Source organism: Camelus ferus, chromosome 22, assembly GCF_009834535.1.
Source record: "Camelus ferus isolate YT-003-E chromosome 22, BCGSAC_Cfer_1.0, whole genome shotgun sequence".
NCBI lineage: Eukaryota > Metazoa > Chordata > Mammalia > Artiodactyla > Camelidae > Camelus > Camelus ferus.
The window spans coordinates 17127951-17148834 of NC_045717.1; the positions used below are offsets into that span (position 1 = coordinate 17127951).

Consider the following 20884-nt stretch of genomic DNA (forward strand, 5'->3'; position numbering starts at 1 on the left):
CCCGCGGCATCTGCAGGCTTTTGGACCTAGTGTCAGAAGCAGGTGGGCAGGTGCATAAAGCTCACAGAAAACACCACAGTCTTCAAATTAGGTTTTGCACGTGCAGCACTCCAAGGAATACTTCTCATTTCTACCGAATATAAAAACTCAGTTGGTAATGAACATAGAAAACACTCTGGGGGCGGGGCCACACCCTAGAGGAAACAGGACCCCGCTACCCTGCTGCGCAGGCCCAGGGAAGTCATAGTAGGAGTGGTTACCCACGTGGGGCTTGAGAACTTCCAGGTGCACACACGTAGACACTCCCTTCGGGCACCAAGTTGCCCGGCAGCAAGAGGTCACCTCCGGATGGCTCGCAAGAAATGACTGACTGAACCTCACAGCTCTAAGTCAATATTTAATTTTTAACTTTAATGTGCAAATAAATAGAAAAGGAAAACTACATTCAAAACAGCTGCAAAGGAAGTACAAGCCCCAGAACAGAAATTCTTCAAAAACAGAAGAGATGCTCCCTAGAAGCATGCAGGGTGGGGGCTTGGTGGGGTCTGGCCCGCAGCCCAGGCCCAGTGGAGGCACATAAGGGGCTGCGGGCTCCCAAGGACGGCTGCCGGGAGGGTCTGGTTTAGGAACTCTGGTAAGTTTCCTTCTTATAAAACAAGGATGCGTACAAAGTGCATGGATTACACTTGAGAAAACATGGGCCAGGAGACACCCGGGCGGACACACTGGCCTTGGAATCACCCAGGCCTGGAGTCAAAGGCTTTGCAAACCTCGAGTTCCACAGGTAACTTCTAGAAACATGTTTCCATTTCCCAGAACCTTGGGTTTGGCACAGCTCAGCTGCGGGAGGGTGAGGGCTGCGGCTGGGCGGAGGCAAAGGGATTCTGCCAGGTCCACCTATCGGTTGAGCCCACTCTCAGTCTGATGGCGCGAGGGGCCTGGCCAGAGCTTCTCATGGGGCAGGAAGTTTAAAGAGCTGGTCCCCAGCCCAAATAGCCTGGCATTCTTGGCACAGAAAGCCTTTGCCCCTCACACCCAGCCCCGCCCCGGGTGGTGGCTACAGAAATGGAGGCGTCAGGGCAGGTGTGTGGAATTCCGTGAAGAGGGCTCTTAGCCCCAGAGAAGCCGTGGGACTTGGCCGTTGTGGAAGTCACAACCACTAAGAGAGCATAAAGGAATAAATATGTGTGCATATACATACTTCTAGAATGTCCATCTTAGGTACACAACTGCACCCCAGGGCCCTCCCAGGGTGGGGTCCCTCGAGCTCCGTGGGTGCGGCAGGCCGGGCCCCCTCCCCTCACAGGCCTAGAGTCCAGCTGCTGGATCAACATGGGGTTTGGCATCTCTTTTTCCAGAACAGGGTCTCCCCGGCAGTTCCGGTACCGCCCGCCCACCCCGTGTCTGGATGTCAAAGCGTTTGGGTGACAGGGCGCTTCTCACTTTCAAAGTGACCAAGGAGCCCGGGCACCGGCTGGGTCAAGCTGATGCCGAACCGTCAGATGTAGGTGTCACCCAGCTTGGGAAGTGTTTCCAGAAGCTCTCAGAACTGCCTGGAAAGGACGTGCTTTTCAAGCAGGTCCACCCGGGCCCAACTCCTTTGATGTCAGGGTCTCCCAAACGCTGACCACCCTCCCGAAAGTGAGCCCTCGGGCAGCTCTTCAGGACCAGCGGTGCCCCTGCCTGGGGGTTTGGCACGCGTGACGGGAGTGGCCCAGCAGGCGTGTGAATACAATCACCTGTGCCCTGGCTGGTGTGCTGGCCCCTCCCTCTAGTGGGGACTAAGCCCCCAGAGTTCAAGTGCAGTGGGGTTCAGGTTTGGCACAGGATGGGCCCAAAGGAAGCGGGGAAGCCGAGAGGGACGGCAGCATCGGGCTGCAAGCCAACACAACCTGCCTTTCCCCGGAGCTCACAGCCCGTAGCAGCAAGGCTGGGGGACGCTCTGCTCCCCTCACGTTCATGAAAACGCCCAATGGACACAAAGGCCAAGGAAGCGACCGCGCCAAGCTGTGTGTGGTGGTGCCTGTGCAGGCACGTCAGGGCGAGGCCGGGCGGCGGCTGTACTGCACTCGGTAGCGGGTCACTGGCAGGCCGTGCACGTGCACTGTCTCGCAGAGTGTCTTGCAGGGCACCATGTCCTCGTCCTCCTCGCCCATCAGCCAGTCCTGCACCAGGCCAGCTGCCTCCACTGTCACATTGTCCTCCAGCCAGCGGCTGTGCCACTCCTCAAAGTGCTGGTGGTGGCGCAGCAGGACCAGGGGCTGCACCTGCAGGGGGGAGTAGGGAGGGGAGTCAGGGTGGCCCAGTCCCCCCAGGTGGCCATGGCTGGCTCTCAGGGCCCCAAGCACCCCAAATGGCTGTGGGCCGGAGCCCAGGTTCCCAGGTTGCGGGCAGGGAGGGGCACCTGCTTGGCCCGGCAGAGGGTCCCGCGGCGGTACATGTAGTCCTCAGAGTTGACGATGAACATCATCTTGTGGCTGCTGAGCTTGAAGCGGCAGTCCACGTTGCAGGCACTCTCCACCCCGACCAGCCGCTTCCAGGAGCTCTTGGCCTCACCGCGCAGGGCGCGCACCTGCTCGCACTGCCACCTGCGGAACTTCTTGAGGTTCCTGGGGGTGAGAGGAGGATTTGCAGACTAAGGAGTCCTCATGGCCCAGAAACACTGGGAAGATGGCTGACTTCCCAGGGTCAGAGAAATGCAAATTGAAGCAATGGAAACCACCACCCAACCCCTTCAACCCAGGGAGAACTAAAACCCAGTCATGCTGGGTGCTGGCAACAGTGGGGGAGACCTCCCTGGGCCCACAGGAAGGAACTGCGCTGTGGGTCCTCTCACCTCTGCAGGAACACAGGCTTCAGGAGGAAGCCCTCAGTGGGCGAGCTGGACGCGCCCTCGGTCCCCACGTACTGCTCCACGTATCGAGCCAGGTGCTGGAGAGACAGGGAGACATGGCCCATGTCATCAAGGGTTCCTGTGGACTTGGTCCCCACTCCTCCCCAAGTGTTAGGAGGACGGCAGCTACTGAGGACCCAGATGCATGATGGAAACCAGCAGACTGCAGCTTCCTATGAAGGGCCCAGCCAGAGCAGGACATGAACATCCAGACCACGATTTCAACTATCTATGCCAGTTTGTGCTTGGGTGGACAAATCCCTGCTATGTGACAATTCTGCTGTATCCATCGCGTTGTAAGTTCACACTGGGAATGGGAGGCTTCTGACAGGGAGGGGAGTGGGGTCCAGGGCATGAACAGACAGGAATGGACATCAGGACATGAACAGCGGGTAGGAAGAGAGAAAGCCAGGTAGGGGTTGGGGGTGAGTAAAAGGTGGGGCTCCAAGGGGCCACCCAGGGGCATAGCTTATACCATCCAAGCAACCCTTCATCCACTTACTGTCCTGTTTGAGCAGGAGGCTCCTCCAGACTCAAGCTTAACAAAACCACATTTGCTGGAAACTTCTGCAAAGGACAGAGTGTGCAGGCCTCCACCCTCGTTTGTCTTAGAAATCACTTCCAGTGAAGTGGGCAGGGGAGAACACTGCGAGGGGAGCCCCCGTGGCTGTGGTGGGTGGTGCCCCTCACTCTGTGAAGGTGGCTTGGGACTTACGGGCCCTGCTCCCAGTGGCTTGTGGGCACCAAATGGAATGTGCACCTCAGAGTTTGGGCCAGGGAGGTTTTCTCCTGGTACCTGGGGCATCCAGAGCTCTGAGCTTCTGAATCTGAGTGATTGGGCTGGTCATGGGCACCATGAGGATGGCAGCAGGTGGCAGGGCCAGGGTTTGTGGGGAAAGCTGGCCTGGCTTCCACAGGGCCCTCCTGCCCTAGGACACACACTGGCTCCTGAAAGATCACCTATAATTCTCACCTCCTTCTGGGGTTCCAAGGAGGGCATTCAGCCTACACAGAGGCTTCTCTGGTGGACATTCTGTGGCCTGTGCTTGGCCAGCGTGTGCACGGGCTCCCGGGATGGGAGCCTCACGATGCTGCCCGCGATGGTGCCCTTAAGGCGCACACACAGGGCTGCGGTCCTCACCTGGACCTCCACAGGGTCCTCCGTCTGTGCCTCCTCGGTGTCCAGGAGCTCTATAGTCATGATCACCTGCCCTTTGCGCTGGAGGAACATCACCTGGGGAAGGAGGCGGATGGATAGGTTGAAGCCAGGTTGAAGCCCCAGGAGAAGCCCAGGTTGACAGAGGACGAGGTCTAAAGGTCATCAACGACCCCCTTCCACCAGCCTCCAAGCCCCATCTTTCCTCCAGGGACCACAGGTGGGGCGCCTGCTGGGGCCGGGGCCAGCATCCAGAGGCCCAGTGGAAGGAGCACACACAACTGGCCAGCCCTCCCCTGCCGTGGGCAAGCCCCTGTGCACCCCAGCCTTGTGTGGGGCTGCGCAGGCCTGGCCTCACCTTGAAGCAGTTCTCATCAGCCATGCACCGCTCGGCTTTCCACTGGTAGCTGGTCTCCCTGGCGGCACGGACACAGCGGGAGGACAGGTTCCCGCCGGCGGCACCCCGCTTCTTCTCATTCAGGTAGAGCTCCACCACCTTCAGACAGACGTCGTCGCTCACGAGGTGGTGCAGCTGCCGGGGAGGGTGAGCCAGTGGGTGCCTGGTGTGTGTGCCCCCAGCAGGGGTGAGACATGCCCCAGCCCCACACAGTGGGGGTGGAGGCCAGGATCCAACCTCCATGCTGGGTGTGGGCCAGGCCAGACCAGACCAAAGGAGACCAGATTATGGCAAACCAGAGCAAATTGTATCAGACCACAGCAGACCAGACCAGACCAGAGCAGACCAAACCAGACCAGATGAGAGCAGAGCAGAGCAGCAACCTTGCCTGGGTGAGAAACACCCAAAAAAAATACACAAGAAAATGTACCAAAATGGGGGTGGTAATAACCTAAAAACAGTGCCATGGCAGATGGTTATTTCCTCCTAAATGTTCAGCTATAAACACAATTAATTTCTTTAATTTTTAAAAATACATTTAAAACCTTTAGGTTTGGGAAGAGACAGGTATTGGAAACAGCCGAGGCTGCAGGGTTAGACTGAGCTGGTGGGAGTCGGCCCCTCCGTGCACAAGCCGTGGCCCCGACAGGCTGCAACAGACTCAGGGCCTCGGGCTTTTCTCTGTGGGTCTCTTTGCTGAGTGAACGCCGTGACGTGGACACACGTGGGCCTCATACGGTGCCTGGCACACAGCATGTTTCCAGTCAACACTAGCTGCTGTTACTGAAAATGAGAAACGCTGATTAAAAAAATACACAAAAAGGCATAAGGAGTGTGGACACGACCCTGCAGGTGAGAGCCGTCACGTGGAGGGGCCCTGGGAGCCCTCACTGTGGCTCCAGCTACACAAACCCACTTCCATCGCTGTCTCTTTTTAACAGGTTTGTATTTACAAGAGACATTAGTGAAGATAGGCAGCTTCTCTTTAAAAAAAAATTGCATGAATCAAAGTATCTGGTCCAACCCCTCTGGTGCTACAGATGGAGCCTCTGTCCTGGGTGGTGGCCTGCTGAGGGGCTGACTCCCTCAGCCCAGGAGACAGATGAGAGAGATCACCTACTGGGCAAGAAGGGCAAGATGCAGAACGCGCGAAGAACCTGGAAACTGCCCCCAAAGCTGGCTGTGCCAGCCTGAGTACCCCTCCAACCTGGGGGAGAGGAGGAAATGCACACAGGTGGCCCACGGTGGATGCACAGCACTGCTCCAAGGGCCCAAACGGGAGCTCGTCCCTGGACTCCCAGGCAGATGATGAAGGAGCCACGGGCATCACAACAGAGAGGAATCTCACAGAATCACGCTGCCTGGATGCAGCCAGATGCTGCCTTTACACACAGCTTCAAAACCACGACTCTTTTCTCAGCGTCAGAAATTGGCCGTGGGTGTCCATGAGTGGGAGTGGCTGGGAGGGGGCACGGGTGGGACATCTGTGACGACCCACCGAGCTGCATGCTCACCATTCAGCACGCTTCTGTATGTGTTTTATTGACATCAATAAGAAATCTTTAAAACCTGGACGGAAATGCCACTTTTAGAATGTTTCCAGTGACCGTATCTGGCTGGGAGAGTAATGACGTTATTCTTTCCTTGGCGTCTTTTCCAGTTTACAGTGAGCAGCCTTACTTGATAATCAAGAAATGAAACTCACACTGAACAACAATTCCAGTGGTCACCAAGCGGGACCCATGTCCCGGAACCACCTCTGACTTATCTGGGCTCTGCTGTTTATGTTTATACGACCAACTTCCTCTTGCTGACCTTCAGCTGTAGGCGATGCTGAGGAACGTCACCAATACTCCCCCTCCAGAAGTGGGCTGAGGCTCTTCACATGTTGCCCAATCACCCTCACGGAAGGTTTGTCAACAGGAGCTCAAACACGCACATCCACACGCACATCCCTGCACACGAACATCCACAGCAGCACTAGCCATCGCCAAAAGATGGAAGCAACCCAAGTGTCCATCAGCGGATGCGTGGAATAACAAAGTGCGGTCTATCCACACAGTGGAATATTATTTAGCCGAAAAAAGGAATGACGTACTGACATGTGCTACAATGTGGAGGAATCCTGAAAACATGATGCTGAGCGAGAGAAACCACCGAAGTCCATGTGTTGTATGATTCCACCTACGTGAAATGTCCAGAACAGGTAAGTCCACAGAGGCAGAAAAGGGCTAGGGGAGAAGTGACTGCTAATGGGGATGGGGTTTCTTCTTGGGATGATGGAAATGTTCTAGAACTAGACAGAGATGATGGTTGCACAACACTGTAAATGTACTAAATTCCACTGAATTGTTCACTTTAAAGTGGTGAATTTCACACTACATGAACTTTACCTTAATTGAAAAAAAAAAAGGAAAGGTGCCAACCATGGGGCCAACCACAGGCATAGGAGCGAAGGAAAGGCTGGTTTACAACCCAGGGACTGGCAGGGACTTGCAGGGAGGTCCCGCCCAGCCCATAGTTCCAGCCTCCTGCCACCTGCTCGCTCACCCCTTGCCCACTCACCTGCCGGGCAATGCTCTGCACCAGCTTGTCCATGGTGAAGCCCACGTAGGCGTGGATGGTGAACATCTCTCGGAGGGTGTCCTCGTACTGTGTGGGGTCGATGCTGCCCTCCAGGAGGCTCCGCACCATGTCCAGGAAGGCCGGGTAGTACTCCTCCAGCTCCACCTCACCTGGAGGGGTGGGGACCGCGGTTGCCGAGGGCCCAGCACGCACAAGCCCACACCCAGAAGGACCTGGAGTCTTCACTGAACACGTCCACATCTCCCGCCACAGGCTTCCTAACGGCTCACCTGGCCCATCTCCCCTCCCGGCTCCCAGAGGCGAGCCTGGTGGTGGCACCCTGGGGCCCAGGGCTTACTCGGCTGCTTCAGCCGCAGCTCCATGGCGGGGTCATTGCCCTTCTCCCGGCGGCCTTCACAGAGCAGCTTCTCCCTCTCCTTCTCTGTCCGATACTCCAGGAGCTGCTTCTGCGCCTGGCGGTAGATCTTCAGGAGCCTGGAGCACAGGGTCTGATGGAGGCGCAGGAAGAAGTACCAGTTGTTGTTGGCGAAGAAGAGGCTGTAGACATCGTCCAGGGGCTTGTGCTGTGGCGGTGGCTGCTCGGTAGCCGGCGCTTCGCCCGCAGCCCCCTTCTCCTCTGGGGGGCTGCTCTGCGGCCCCGGAACTGGCTTCTTCCGGTCGCCGGGGTCTGTGCTCTGCCCCTGGGGGCTCCCCCGGCCCTCGTCGGCGGAGTCCTCGGATGCCCCCAGGTCCAGCTGCTGGGAGAAGAAGAGGCTGGGCACGAACTGGTGCACCAGCTGGTGGATAGTGCCCTGGTCCTCCTTCTGGATGGCCGGCTGCCGCTTCACATAGTAGCTGATGAGGGCGGCCGCATCCTCCAGGATCTGCCTGTCCTCGTACACGAAGATGAGGTGCGGCTCGCTGGAGGGGGCGCTGCGGCCCTCCGAGTGCTGCTCCTGGTGCTGGGGAGACGGGCGGCTGTTAGGCGGGAAGCGACCTGCTGGGAGAACTCCAAGTCGGGGGCCCAGGGCTATGGGACTCTAAGGGCATCATACCCTGGTCTGGGGCCCACCCCAGCTCTGGGACCAGAATGGCGCCAATCTCACTACCAAGGCCTGCAGCAGTGCCTCGAGGCTGGGGAAAACAAAGGGAGCAGCACCCCGATTACCGATTCCAGCTGACCCAGGCTGCCCAGTCCAAGCTCTCCCTGAGGATGAGGAAGACTTAGGGAGGACCACAGGCCCCTCTGCCCACCATCATTCACTTACAGACACTCAGCCAGACCCCAGAAGACCTGTGACTGCTCACACTTAGCCCCTCCCTGCCAGATCTGCACACCTGACACATCACCACCCACTAGTGTCCCCTGCCTCTGTCCTATCCCCACCTGCCTCCAGCCCCTCCATGGTCCTACTGCCACTTGGGCCAGCACAAGTCTCCCACCTGCCAGCTCTTGTTCTCCAGCCCATTCCAACCACTCTACTCCCTGAGCCCAGAGCCATTTGGCCCACAGGAGCACGGTCAGCCCCAGTCACCCCTCCAGGCCTGCCCAGGCTGCGCGGGAGAAGGACCTAGACCCTGGCACACAACCCTACTCTCCTCTGATGCCGTGGGGGTGCTGAGCTTGTCCTGCTGTGCACAGGACCCTTGCGTGCGCCCATCTGCTTTTCCTCCCTGGAAAACCGCATCCTTGGACTCACCCCTCCCCTCCATCTTTATCCAATGACTCTTCTTCCTGCAAACCTGAAGATAAATACTACTTCCTCCAGACTGCCTTGAGCCGCCTGCCGATGTCAGCCCCACACAGCGCTCTCTCCTGGTCTCCCGGCACCAGGCACAGAGGCAGACGCACCCAGGTCCTGGGGAGAAGTGTGTGGTCACCGTCCCTATAGGCAGGGAGCTCCCGAGGGCAGGACCAGGTCTCCCTGTTGCTCTCAATGACCAGCCCAGGGTGCAACACCGAGGGGCCTCAGATACCCACAGAATGAGTGACCAGCGGGAAATGGCCAGGGCCTCCCAGGCTGTCTGCCTGGCCAGGGCCTCGGCTTCCCGGGGTCAGTAACTCATGTTTCCTTCCATCAGAGGTCACGCTCCTTTATTAACTGTGGAATCTGCAGCAGCCAGAGATCTGTCCTTCTCACTGGCGGGGAAGGGCAGAGTCTGGGGGGTCCGGGCGGGGAGAGGTGGGGCATGGACGCTGCAGCTCAGCCCTGCTCCTGGTTCTTCAGTGTGATCTTAGTCCTACTGCTTCCTGAGTCCCCTTCTCATTCACACCCTTCAAAAACTCCTTTTTTGGAGCAAGTTCTGGTGCACATAACACAGACTGTCCTCTGCTAACCACACGACAGTGAGGGTCTCACTTCCCAGAGCATAAAGGACCATGCAGGCAGAGCTCACTAGGCCACCAGGCCACTCTACTGTCCCCTTTTCCTCAGACCCCAGGGAAGGACCTGCGGGACTCAGTGGTGGCAGTGGCGGGTTGATGCTGACCACAGATTCCGTGGGGGTCTTAGGCCTCGAGGACCCACTGGAGGACTAGAGCAAGGAGGCCAGACCATGGAGTGGAGCTTGGGGCTGAGAGGTGGGCACTGCCTGGGGGAGGGAGGCAGGAGGGAAGGGGGTCTTGAGGCTGCCGCCTTAGGTGGTCTCCACAGCCATGTGGAGGAACACGAGCTCTGGGCAGGACGGGCCCTCGGCTGTGTCGCCCCAGAGCCCGGAGGCCTTGGCCAGCGGCCTGGCTCCTCTTCCTCCAATTTCCTCAATGTAAGAGGAGGCACGACTGCTGACTGTGCAGGGCTCTGGGAGGAAGTGGGGGTAGTGAGTGACCCTACCAGGTGGGCACGTGGTCAGTGATGCTGTCCCATCTGTGACCTGGGCTCTGCCCAGGAAGTAGTGACCCCTCCTTCCCTGACAGCCACATCCAGCAGCCACTGCCTCCCTGCCAGGCTTCCCACCTTGGTCTCCCACAACCCTGCATGTATTTTTTAAAGCCCAAATCCTCAAGCCCGAGAGCCTGGCCAGCCTCAGTTCAGGCCATGAGCCAGATCACGCCGAAGCTGGGAAGAAGGCAGTGTGGCAGCTGGAGGCAGCGCCCCAGGGGTTGGAGTGGCCACGTTTTGTGCCACAGTCCCCGCATTGCCACAGAAGCAGCCATCCTCACCCGCACGCAGCCCTGCGAGGACAACAGACACAGAGGGCTGGCCGTCTGCCCGAGGCGGGGAGCCTCACCTCGTCGTACACGCTCTCTATCTCGTTGAGTAAGCTCTTGGAGCGAAGGGCCTTGGTGTCGTTCTGCTTGAAGTTCACGGCCTGGTGGTCCAGGGACTTGAGGTATGCCTTCTCATACTGCTCCCGCCAGATCTTGTTGAAGCCCTGCTGGGCCTCCCGCCACTCCTCCTCTTTGGCCTTGAGCCTGCAGGGTCAGAGGGGCTCAGCACAGGGACAGCCCGGGCGCCCACCCGACTCATCCCTGCCCACACCAGCCTGTCTTTCACCCACAGACCCGCCGAAAGCGTTCTAAACTCGGGCCTGCCAGCTCCTGGCCTATGCAGAGGGTTCTGTGCTGGCTGGAGGGAGGGGAGCAAGGGCCCTTAGAACCCACACAGACAGTTTAAGAGCTTCTCAAATAGCGCTGTCCTGGGACCTCCTCCCTGTCCTGGCCCACAACACAGACTGCACTCCGTGCAGCTGTTGGCTAGACCGCTGGGCTCCCTGCTCGACTTTTGAACCCCATGAGGAAAGGGACTACATTGGGCTTGTTCAGCTCTGCAGCCCCAGGGCTGGGCACAGCCCCTGGCCGAGGGCAGACACTTAGTATCTGTTAACCAGCACAGTAAGGTTCCCAAAATGTATGATTAGATAAAACCATGATATAGAACGGTCCCATTTGTGCCTTAAAATGGTTACTTTTCACGTTTAGATATGGTTATGTGCATGGCAGAAAGTTCTAGAAGGACACGAACAATCGTAACAGTTGTGCTTTCCTCTCGGGAAAGGAACAGGGAGGTGAAGGAAGACTAGAATACACAGCAAAGCAGGCTGAGACCCCCGGGACCCCCTCACATTACACCTGTGACAAACAGCACCAAGGAGCTCCTGGGGAGCTCCCTGTGGTGGGCAGGGTGGTCAGAAGCGTGAGGACACCTTTTTAGGACAACAGGGACAGCGGTGACAGGGTTCTTCTTAAGGCTCTCGATGATCTCTGGAGCCTTGTCGCCATAAATGCGGTGGATGGCGCGGCGTTGGATCACCTCCGATGTGCCCCCCAGACAGTCGTCCAGCCGGAACTTCTCCTGGTCTTCCGGCGCCATCCGGGACAGCTTCTTCTGCACGCTTTCCAGCACTCGGATAGTGGCCAGGTTGGTCTCCAGGACAACGTCTAACTATGGAAAAGAAGGCAGAAAGGGGTCAGCTGTCAGGGGGTCAGTGTGGCCCTGGGGACAGGCCTGGGCCGGCAGAAGGCATGGGCAGACAGAGCTGAGGAGAGGATGATGGACATCAGGATGTGGTGGCCCTGACGCGGGTCCGGGGATCCAGAGCGAGCACAGCTGGTTCCAGGGGTGTGGTCCGGACCTGGGCAATGGCACAGCCAGTAGAGGTGACGCAGGACTCGGCACCCACAGACTTGAGACCCATGGGCCGCTCGTCACTAGTGGACCCATCTGAGGGGTACACTTCCTGGGCTGACACTCTTCACAGGCTTCAAAAGCACGTTACACTCAGCAATAAAGAAGGGACGCATGGTACACACAGCCCCTGGGGTGACTCTCCAGAATACGTGCTGAGGGGAGCCAATCCCCCAGTTACATCCCACATGACTGATTCCATTTAGGACAAAGTGAATGAGGTGGAGGACAGGTCAGTGGTTCCTGGGAACTGGGGAGGCAGGAGAGTAGGGCTGTAAAGGGACAGCACAAGGGATCCTAGCCGTGGGGAAACTATTCACTCAGTGTCTTGCCTGTGGTGCTGGATACACAAAGGATACGCGTGCACACACTTATGCACAATACTCCCACCTCCACCAGGAGTACAAGTCCAACTGGGGAGATGTGAATATTACAGGCTGGGTCAATGTCAACCTCCTGGCTGTGACACCGGGCCAGAGATCCACAAGCTGTTACCACAGGGGAAGGGATACTGGGATCGCTGTTATTCTTCACGCTGCATGTGAATCTACAATGACCTTAGTACAAGTTTTTATTAAAAAATTAACTTAAGCGAACCTAATTTTAATGAACGAAACAGACACACACACTCACACATACTGAACAAGCAGAAAGAGAAAGCAGCGTGACCTAGAAAGCCCGGCGGCCGGTGAGGTGGGAAAGGGCCGCTCTCAGGAGCTGCCCCTGCTGGAGAGCACTGGGATCCCCGATACTCTGAAGGGGGCTAGAGGGGTGAAGGACCGTCAGGATACGTCCCCGGGTGCAGAAGTGGGGCCGGCTGGGAGGGCCCCGCAGCACCCACACACGCACCTCGAAACGCTCGTCCTCACAGCGGTGCAGCTGCTCCTCGTAGGGCGTCTTCTTGGAGCTGACAAAGGTGGAGTCCTCTGACCAGGAGGGGAAGGACACCCAGGTGTCGTTCAGCACCTGCGCCAAGAGGAAACGCCATCACCGGCGTGCCAGGGCCCTGCAGCCACGATGGTTTACAGGGTGGTCCCGTGTAGAAGATATAAGGATAAGTAACAACCCCTAATTTTACAGGAAGTTACCTTATCATACAAATAAAATTAAGTTTAAAGTGGTTTTAAGAGAAAACACGACTTTGGTCAAATGAACAGATCATACTATTTCAGAGTCGGCAAACTTTCTTTGTAAAGGGCCAGGTAATAAATCTTTTAGGCTTTGCAGGTCATCTGGTCTGTCAGGTCTACAGGGATGCCTCATTTTATTCAGCTTCACAGATTCGGCTTTTTAAAAAATAACATGGAGGTCTGTGGCAACTCTCATGGAGTAAGACTATAGGTGCCATTTTTCCAAAAGCATTTGCTCACTTTGTCTCTGTGGCACATTTTGGTAATTCTCACAATATTTCAGACTCTTTCATTATTTTTGTTAGTTATAGGGATCTGTGATCAGTGACTTGCTGAAGGCTCAGATTATGGTCAGCATATCTCAGCAATAAAGTATTTAAAATTTTTTTGTGGGGGGGGTAATTAAGTTTTTTCTCTCTTTCTTTTTTAGTCTTTAATAGAGGTACTGGGGATTGAATCCAGGACCGTGTTTATGCTAGGCATGTGCTCTACCTCTGAGCACCCTCCCCCAGCACTACAGTATTTTAAATTCAGGTAGGTATATAAGGTGTTTTTAGACATAATGGTATCGCACACTTAATAGACTACAGTATAGTGTAAATGTAACTTTTACATGCACTGGGAAACCAAAATATGTGTGGCTGGCTTTACTGTAATATCTGCTTTTTTGCAGTGGTTTGGAACTGAAGCCACGATATCTCCAAAGTACGCCTGTACTCAACTCTGCTTTTGTCCTGGTAGAGCAGCCACAGGCGGTGTGTAAATGAATGGGCATGTCTGTGTGCCAATAAAACTTTATTTACAAACACAGGCAGTGCGCCGGATTGGCTCATAGGCCATAGTCTTCTGACTCCTAGATGACATATCCTAGAATCCAGCAGGCACTCTTGAATTCTGGCAATGCAGTAACAGCCTATCTACTAACTTTGAAAAAGGGTTCACTGGTCAAGCTTAACAGAAACTGCTGAGGGCAGCGAGCCACGGCAGAAATAACTCTAAGTCTACACGATGGAGGAATGAGCCAACTCCTACGCTGGCGCCGTGTGCTCTGGGGCTGGCAGGAACCACCAGGAGAGTAAGAAACCACCACCTCTGGTCAGGCATTTTGTTTCGCCACATCCCCACACTATCCATTATTCAATGTCTGGGGGATCAACATTCAGTCTTCCATCCAGAACACTGGGTGCGGGAGGCGTGGGGTGAGGCACACGCACCACATAAGCTGACATGAGCCCCTGGGGAGTGCTACCTCCTTGCAGATGGCTGTCCTCCCGCTGCACTTGGGCTGCTGGTAGGTTTTGGGGAGTGCCCGGTAGCTGGATCCGATGCGCTTGCACGAAGCGTAGTCGATTTCCCGGCTTATTCCGTCCCCGGATCTGTCACTCATGGGGGGCGCGAAGGACAGCTCTTTCACCCCCAGGAAGGACTTGAACTGTGCAAAGAGTTCTGGAAATTTCCTTTGGAAATAAAAACAAATGGTTAAGTCGGCATCTAGAGATTTCAGAATGGCTTCATGTAGCCGGTTAAAGGTGGTCAGAATTCAACATCGGGGAGGAGGAGGGAGAGGCAGAACGAACATCAGATGTGTGTAAAGCCACTATGTGTGTGAACCTGCCCTGACCCCGTTGTCAATGACCAGGCCCCACCACTTGCAGAAGGTCCTTGAAACACGCCAGAGAAGATGACCAAGACTGGCAGAAGCTGGGGTAGTGATGTTCCTTGACTGAAAGAGGCTGGACATTAGGCCAGGGGTCAGTAAGCTATGGTCAACACACACACATCTGTCTGCAAATGAAGTTTTATTGATGCACAGTCACGCCCATACACTTGGTACTGCCTGTGGCTACCTGTGCACAACACCAGGAGCTGGGTAGCAGTGACCCTTGGCCATGACAGATAAAGTCTGCCATCCCTGCTCCAGAGCCCTCCTCTCTCGTGAGGGAGACTCCTCCCCAGAAAATCCTCCGTGGACAAATTCTCAGGAGTCATAGTGTAATGGTTGTGCCTGTCGACGGGAAGATTTTAATGCAACTGACCCCCAACGTCACCTGGATTTACATTTAAATAAATATCAATCCTACGAAAAGGGGGCAGGTGTTTGGACAGCTGCGGTGGTGATCTTGCCGTGACTAAGCCAGGTAGTCTGCCTTCATTAACTACATGCCCTCGAGGTGGCTGTCTGCTGCAGCCTGCCTGCAAGGACCCCATGCCAACCCAGCTCACAAGGAAAACTCACAAGCCAACAGAAATGCAGGGAGGGAAGCCATCAACAAAATCAGTGCAGAGGACGCCCAAGGTTACACTCTGAAGGGGAGGCTTACCCTGCAGTCCCTCTCCAGCCCCAACTCCAGCCATGCCGTCACCAGGTGGCAGCTCTCTGGGCCACTGTGCTAAGCCTCCCGTAGGTGTGCAAACCCAGAAAGAAACACACATGTGCAAAGAGGGAGCACCAGACTCTGAGCTCCAGAGACAAACTTCAATATGAGCTCGTGTCCAAATCCATGTAAAAAGCCAGCCACGTTTTAGCCAAGACTGTGTGATGCCGCCATCCTGCTCTGGGTGATTTTTCAGTGTTTACAGATTTTTAGCAGCCCCAGGAAGTTAGTCCAAGTGAAAAGATCACCCTGACCCATGTACACCCTCAGGACCACCAAGAAGCACTTCCTGATGACCCTGACTCAACCGCTGACGATCCCAGCACAACGGGCAGGAGCTCAGCAGTGATGACAGGGAGAGACTGGAGACAAACATCATTACAGAGCCTGCTGAGAAAACCGCGCTACACGCAAGTCAGGCAGTGCTGTGCGGGCGCTAAAAACGGTCACGTGGGTCTAAGAAATGCTGGGTCAGCGGCGGAGGGTGTAGCTCAGTGGTAGAGTGAGTGCTTAGCATGCATGAGGTCCTGGATTCAATCCCCAGTATCTCCATTATAAATTAATAAATAAAAGCCTCCCCCCCAAAAATGAACTTGCCCGTTACCACGCAAAGCTGTCTTACGAGAGCTTATCCCGGGGAAAGTGAGAGGCATTCAGTATCTTTCAGCTTTAAAATGTACTGAGACACATAGAATGTATTTAAGTCCATGAGTTCATACAATGCCCCAAAATTCGTCCTGATGAGACAAAAAAGCGACTTTTTACCCTGACACTGTAATTAAGGGAGAAATCAAGCATCTACCCTGGGCCACTGAAAGGTGAGAAATATTGCTGAGATGCTCTTCTGCAACCCCCAGTGGATGAAGACAAATGAATGCGCCACAAAGAACTCAGAGAATATTGCCTCCTGACGGACAGAAGGATGTGGGGGACCGTGGAGATGCAGTCAGCAAAGTGCTCCTTCACTGGGGAGGCGCCAACACAGAAACAGTCAGGAGTAAGTTCAGAGGGGGAACCCAGAGATGAAGAGGGACTTAGAGATATAATACAAAACAAAGCCCAGACGACAAGGGGAGACTGGGCTGTGTATCTGGTGGTGTCCGCCTGGGTGGCTACACCATAACTGGTGCAGGGAGGTCGCTCCCTAGCTGAGGGAGGGAGCATGACTGGGATGGCGCGTGGAGGGGCGACTGGGATGGCGTGTGGAGGGGCTCCTGGGGACCGGCAAAGGTCCATTTGTGACCTGGGTGGTGGGTGCAGCGGGGTTTGCCTAATAATGACTCACCAAGCCATTCTTCTGTTATGTGGTTTCCCAGATCTGTGTTTTATTTTACATTAAAAAAAAAAAGTTTAAAAAGTGTTCTTAATTAATAGAAAGGGGCTCGGATAGCACCTGCCTCTGGGGTTTTCTTGGGGGCTACACAGGATGCCGCACACAGTCATGAATAAAGTGAGCTCATGATGTTCGAGATGTTATTTTAAGGGTCTTGCACACAGAGCCCACCTGGAGCTTTCTGAAACCCTGTGTAGGTATGTTTATGACCCCCGTTTGATGGCATGGAAACTGAGGCTCAGACTGGCTAAGGAACTTGCTCGGCGTGACAGAGCTGGTGAGTGGGAAGCATACTGGAAGCCAGCAGACTCGCCTTCCCAAAGAACAGGTGCGGGAGCTGTGCACGCACTGCCACCTCCGGGGGCGGCCCCCACGGGGCGGCGGGCCAGGCTGGGAGCGGGCGGCTGAGCTGCTGATGGGGCTTTCACTCGAGCAGCAGGGATGCCGAGCGCTCATGTCACCCTTCCTGGCAATTTCTCATTGTTAGAATTTTAAAAACCATAACGAATGTCCAGGGAATTATGCTGGGTGAAGAGAGCTGACCCTGAAAGGTGACATACTGTATGATTCCATTTACATAATCCTTTCGCTCTGTGTGCTTTAGAGATGTAGCACAGGTTAGTGGCTGCCAGGGGCTTGGGGCTCAAAAAGGATGTGGGTGTGGATATCAAAGGCCAACATAAAGATCCTTGTAGTTCTGAAGCTGCTCGGTATCCGGACTGTGGTGGACATATGAGCCTTCACAGGTGACAGAGTTGTACAAACACACACATGCACAAGTAAAACAGAAAACCTGAGAAGATGGGTGGGTTGTGTGAATGTCAATGTCCTGGCTGTGATGCTGACTACACACATGTCACTGTGGGGGGGACGCTTCCCAGGGCCTCTCTGTGTCCTTTCCTACAACTGCAGGAGAACCTGTGTGACCTCCATAACAATTTCCACTAAAACATAAAATCGAAAAACCACATATACCATTTTCCAAAAACAATAGCAAAAGAAGGGTGAAAGGAGTTTACAGAAACAAAACCCACGTGGGGAGCCCAGGGAAGTGTCACTCACCCTAGAAACGGGCTGACCAGCTGCAGGAGCTCGGAGCCAGACACGAGTTCTTGGTTGAAGAGTGCGATGCAGCGGAGAAAGTTCTCATAGACCTCCTGGCTCTTCAGCACCCTGCGCACCTGCGGGGACAGTGAGCGAATCAGGGGGCCCCTGCCAGGCCCAAGCCCCACTCCTGAGCCAGCTCAATTAGGTGCACAGAGCCACCAACACAGGCATGCTCTAAAGGGACCGGCTGTGGTCTGCAGGGGACCGCTCTTGGTGCGGCAATTCCCGGCTCAGCACGTGCACAGGGCCATCTGGCTGGCTCTGCCCGCTGACTCCGGGCAGGACCCCCAGGACCATCCCTGCTTTAGGAAAGCCACACAGCTTCCAAGTGACTGACGTATTCTCAAACTTGGCATGGGCTTTGAGCTCTTCCTTTCCCACCTGTTTGCTACCTCCCGCCTGCTGGCTGCCACTGGCCACCTGCCACCTGCTCCCACCCCACCTGCTCAGATGTGAGCTGGGTGAGGCCAGCCTGGACGGGAGCAGGCCCAGAGGTCATCGGCCCTGCCGCTCACCTTGTCAAAGAAGGAGAACTCCTGCAGGGTCCCGTACTTCCCCACGGCAGCGATGGACAAGTCTTTGGTACCACGGAGTTTCATTTTCTTCTGTGGAGAGAAATGCTGCGCCATAGATGCTCTGCGCACCCGGCGTCCATCTCTGTTAGAGTTACAACATCGGCGACACTGAGCCCTCCCGACGAGAGCCTGGCAGGTGCGGGGTGAGATCTGCCCGGGACCCCTGTGGATACACTTCTCAGGACCACCCACTTTAGCCCCCATGTCCTAATTAAGAATAAAGGTCATACAAGCACCCTGCCAGCAATCCGAGTTCTAAATCTCAGCAGTTTAGGGCTTTTGATAACAGGCAGAAGCGTCACAGAATAAGAGTAAGGGAGACGTGCCCCTAGATACAATATTAGAAACCCCTCCCCTGCCTGTCTTGTCTTGGGGGCTGTGATGGTGACGGGAAGGGGACAACATAACCAGGATCCTGCAGAAGCCCAGGTTTTAAATCTCTGTGAAAACTTATGATTCTATGCTGGACTGAGACCTGAACTTGGCCACACTCCTGAGGCATTGAGGACGCTACAAAACCATCCCCCAAGTGTCTGAAGAATGATGGGGATGTGTCAAAAGGACACAAGAGCCAGCCCAAAGGGACCTCATTGGCCAAAGCCAAGACAGTTTAGGTATCTAGATAAACACTGAATGTTCTGGATTATAACCTGGAGTCCAGACTGATGTACATAATTAAATAAATGGAGATGAAGAAAAGGCTCTTCCTTATAGTAGAAAGACAATTACTAAATGCACAGAGAATGAAATAATTAGAAAATCATAGGATCTCAGTGCCTCTCACCCCTTAGTGGGGCACCCTGTGCAGTGCCAATCTGCACAGCTGTACGTGGGGCCCTGCCGTGGAAGAGCTGTGATGGTGAAAAGGAGCAGACTGAGCAGGACATCCTGTTTCTGAGGGAGAAGGTAACACTCCTCTCACACAACCTTGTGAACAGGGAAATAGGTGAGCGGCCACCTTAGAGGTGAGCTGACTCCCCCCAGGTCCCACAGCCAACAGATTTCAAGCCAGACCAGAGCCTGGACTCAGTCTCCTGCCTCAAGCCTGCTGCTCAGGGCCTCTGCGGGCTGCTCCCCAGGTCAGAGAAGGCCAGGATGCCAGATGCCCACACAAGCAGACGTCTCAGTACACGGCTGACGGTTACCTTTGCTGGCGCAGACACAGGGCGGAGGAGTGAGGGCCGAGAGCGCTTTTTGCTGTGTTCCAGATTCTTTTCGTGCTCACCCTTTTGGACACTGTTCATTTCACACGGCCCGTTTCCTGTGAACTAAGGACACACACACACACAGGAGGTGGTCAGCGGTGGAGACAGCTGGACCCGTCAGTGCTGGTTCTCGTTGTATCTGAGCACATGGAACCACCTTTGGCTCAGCCCCTGGCCCCAGGGAGCACTGTCTGCCACAGGCCAGGGGCTCTGTCTCAATGTGAGGTGATCATGGCCCTTAAGATGCTCACGTTTACTGGAGGAAAGACCCACGTACCCAGATCATCACAGTCCAACGTAGGGAAGCTGGGAGAAGGCTCACAAAAGGTGTCGATGGACAAGGGTCCTGCCAGGTGAGGAGGACTCAGTGGGGAGACACTGAAGTTGGGCCTCGGGGTTGGGGGCTCACCCAACAGACCACTGACAAGGTCTCTGACTGTGTGTTCGAGTGCACCACAGAAAGGGAAAGCATTTCGGGTGAGAGGACCCACATATGCAAAGCCCTGGCAGCAAGAGAAAGCAGCTGATAGCCGCCAGGTCACTTGGGGGGCCTTGCAGCCAAATTTGTATCACTTTGTATGAATGAGAAAATGCATCTTGGGGGCAGTATCATCACTTGGTGGGGAGCTTGTCGCTAGTCCTGTGAGGCTCTCTACACCAGGCATTGAGTAACAGGTCCGAGTGTTGGCAATATTTATGAAGAATGCTTCTGAAAGGATCTATTCAGCATTTGTATCCATATGAAAGTCAGAGCAGCTACGGTGGACAGACTGTAGCTTTTCTGCAGGACGTGGGCAGGGCTGGGGAGGCACCCAGGGCTGGGGAGGCACCCCGCAGTCAGCCCCACCACCCTGCCTGCACCCACCCCATCACGGGACCTGTACGCAGAGACACTGCACGAAGGACATGCTGTTGGCCTGAAGCATGGGCTGGATGAACAAGACATGGTGCATCCAAACAAAACAGGGGCAACCATCAGATGTGTTATTTAGCTCTGTGTCTCTGTGTCCCCTGCGTCACTGCTAAGGGTAGGCACACCCGATACACTGTTATGTGAAATGAGGGAAAAAAAAAAAACCCAAAACCCTAGGGGCAGAACAAATAGGACACTGTTTTTAAAAAAGAATAAACATTTGTTTGCATATTCAGATGACATTTTTGGAAAGATACATAATATAAGACACTTTTAAGTGCTTAACTCTGAGGAGAATGGGAAACTGAGGCAAGGAAGGAGGGAAGTCTACTTTTCATACTGGGTACTCTTACTAATGCTTGATTTTTTTCATGAATATGTACAATTTTTATAATAGTAATCATAATAATAAAGACCTTTTGTTTAACTACAGGCAAAACCTGTCCCTTAGGGGATTAAACTTCTTTAGAGAATCAGTTATCCGAAGACTCAAAGCTACTCCAAGAACCTAAAGTGGAAAAATTCTCAACTGGTATTCATCACAGATCCCAGAACAGGTGCAGACACCAATTCCTAAAGGAGGCGGGGGTGGGTGACGATACTTGCTGAG

At 54.9% G+C, this 20884-nt stretch overlaps 1 protein-coding gene across 1 annotated transcript in view; it reads right to left on the reverse strand.

The window, feature by feature from the left end:
* Positions 1 to 384: 384 nt before the first annotated feature.
* SIN3B (SIN3 transcription regulator family member B) overlaps positions 385 to 20884 on the reverse strand; it is a 35822-nt gene continuing 15322 nt past the window's right edge. The window contains exons 6-19 of the mRNA XM_032465350.1: positions 19302 to 19424; positions 18097 to 18186; positions 17537 to 17655; positions 14016 to 14223; positions 12486 to 12602; positions 11155 to 11393; positions 10240 to 10423; positions 7370 to 7973; positions 7012 to 7181; positions 4408 to 4581; positions 4035 to 4127; positions 2837 to 2931; positions 2405 to 2609; positions 385 to 2267 (exon numbers count right to left, since the gene is read on the reverse strand). Of these exons, the coding sequence (XP_032321241.1) occupies positions 2037 to 2267; positions 2405 to 2609; positions 2837 to 2931; positions 4035 to 4127; positions 4408 to 4581; positions 7012 to 7181; positions 7370 to 7973; positions 10240 to 10423; positions 11155 to 11393; positions 12486 to 12602; positions 14016 to 14223; positions 17537 to 17655; positions 18097 to 18186; positions 19302 to 19424 (2652 nt within the window). The 3' untranslated portion in view covers positions 385 to 2036. The remainder of the gene's footprint in view (positions 2268 to 2404; positions 2610 to 2836; positions 2932 to 4034; positions 4128 to 4407; positions 4582 to 7011; positions 7182 to 7369; positions 7974 to 10239; positions 10424 to 11154; positions 11394 to 12485; positions 12603 to 14015; positions 14224 to 17536; positions 17656 to 18096; positions 18187 to 19301; positions 19425 to 20884) is intronic.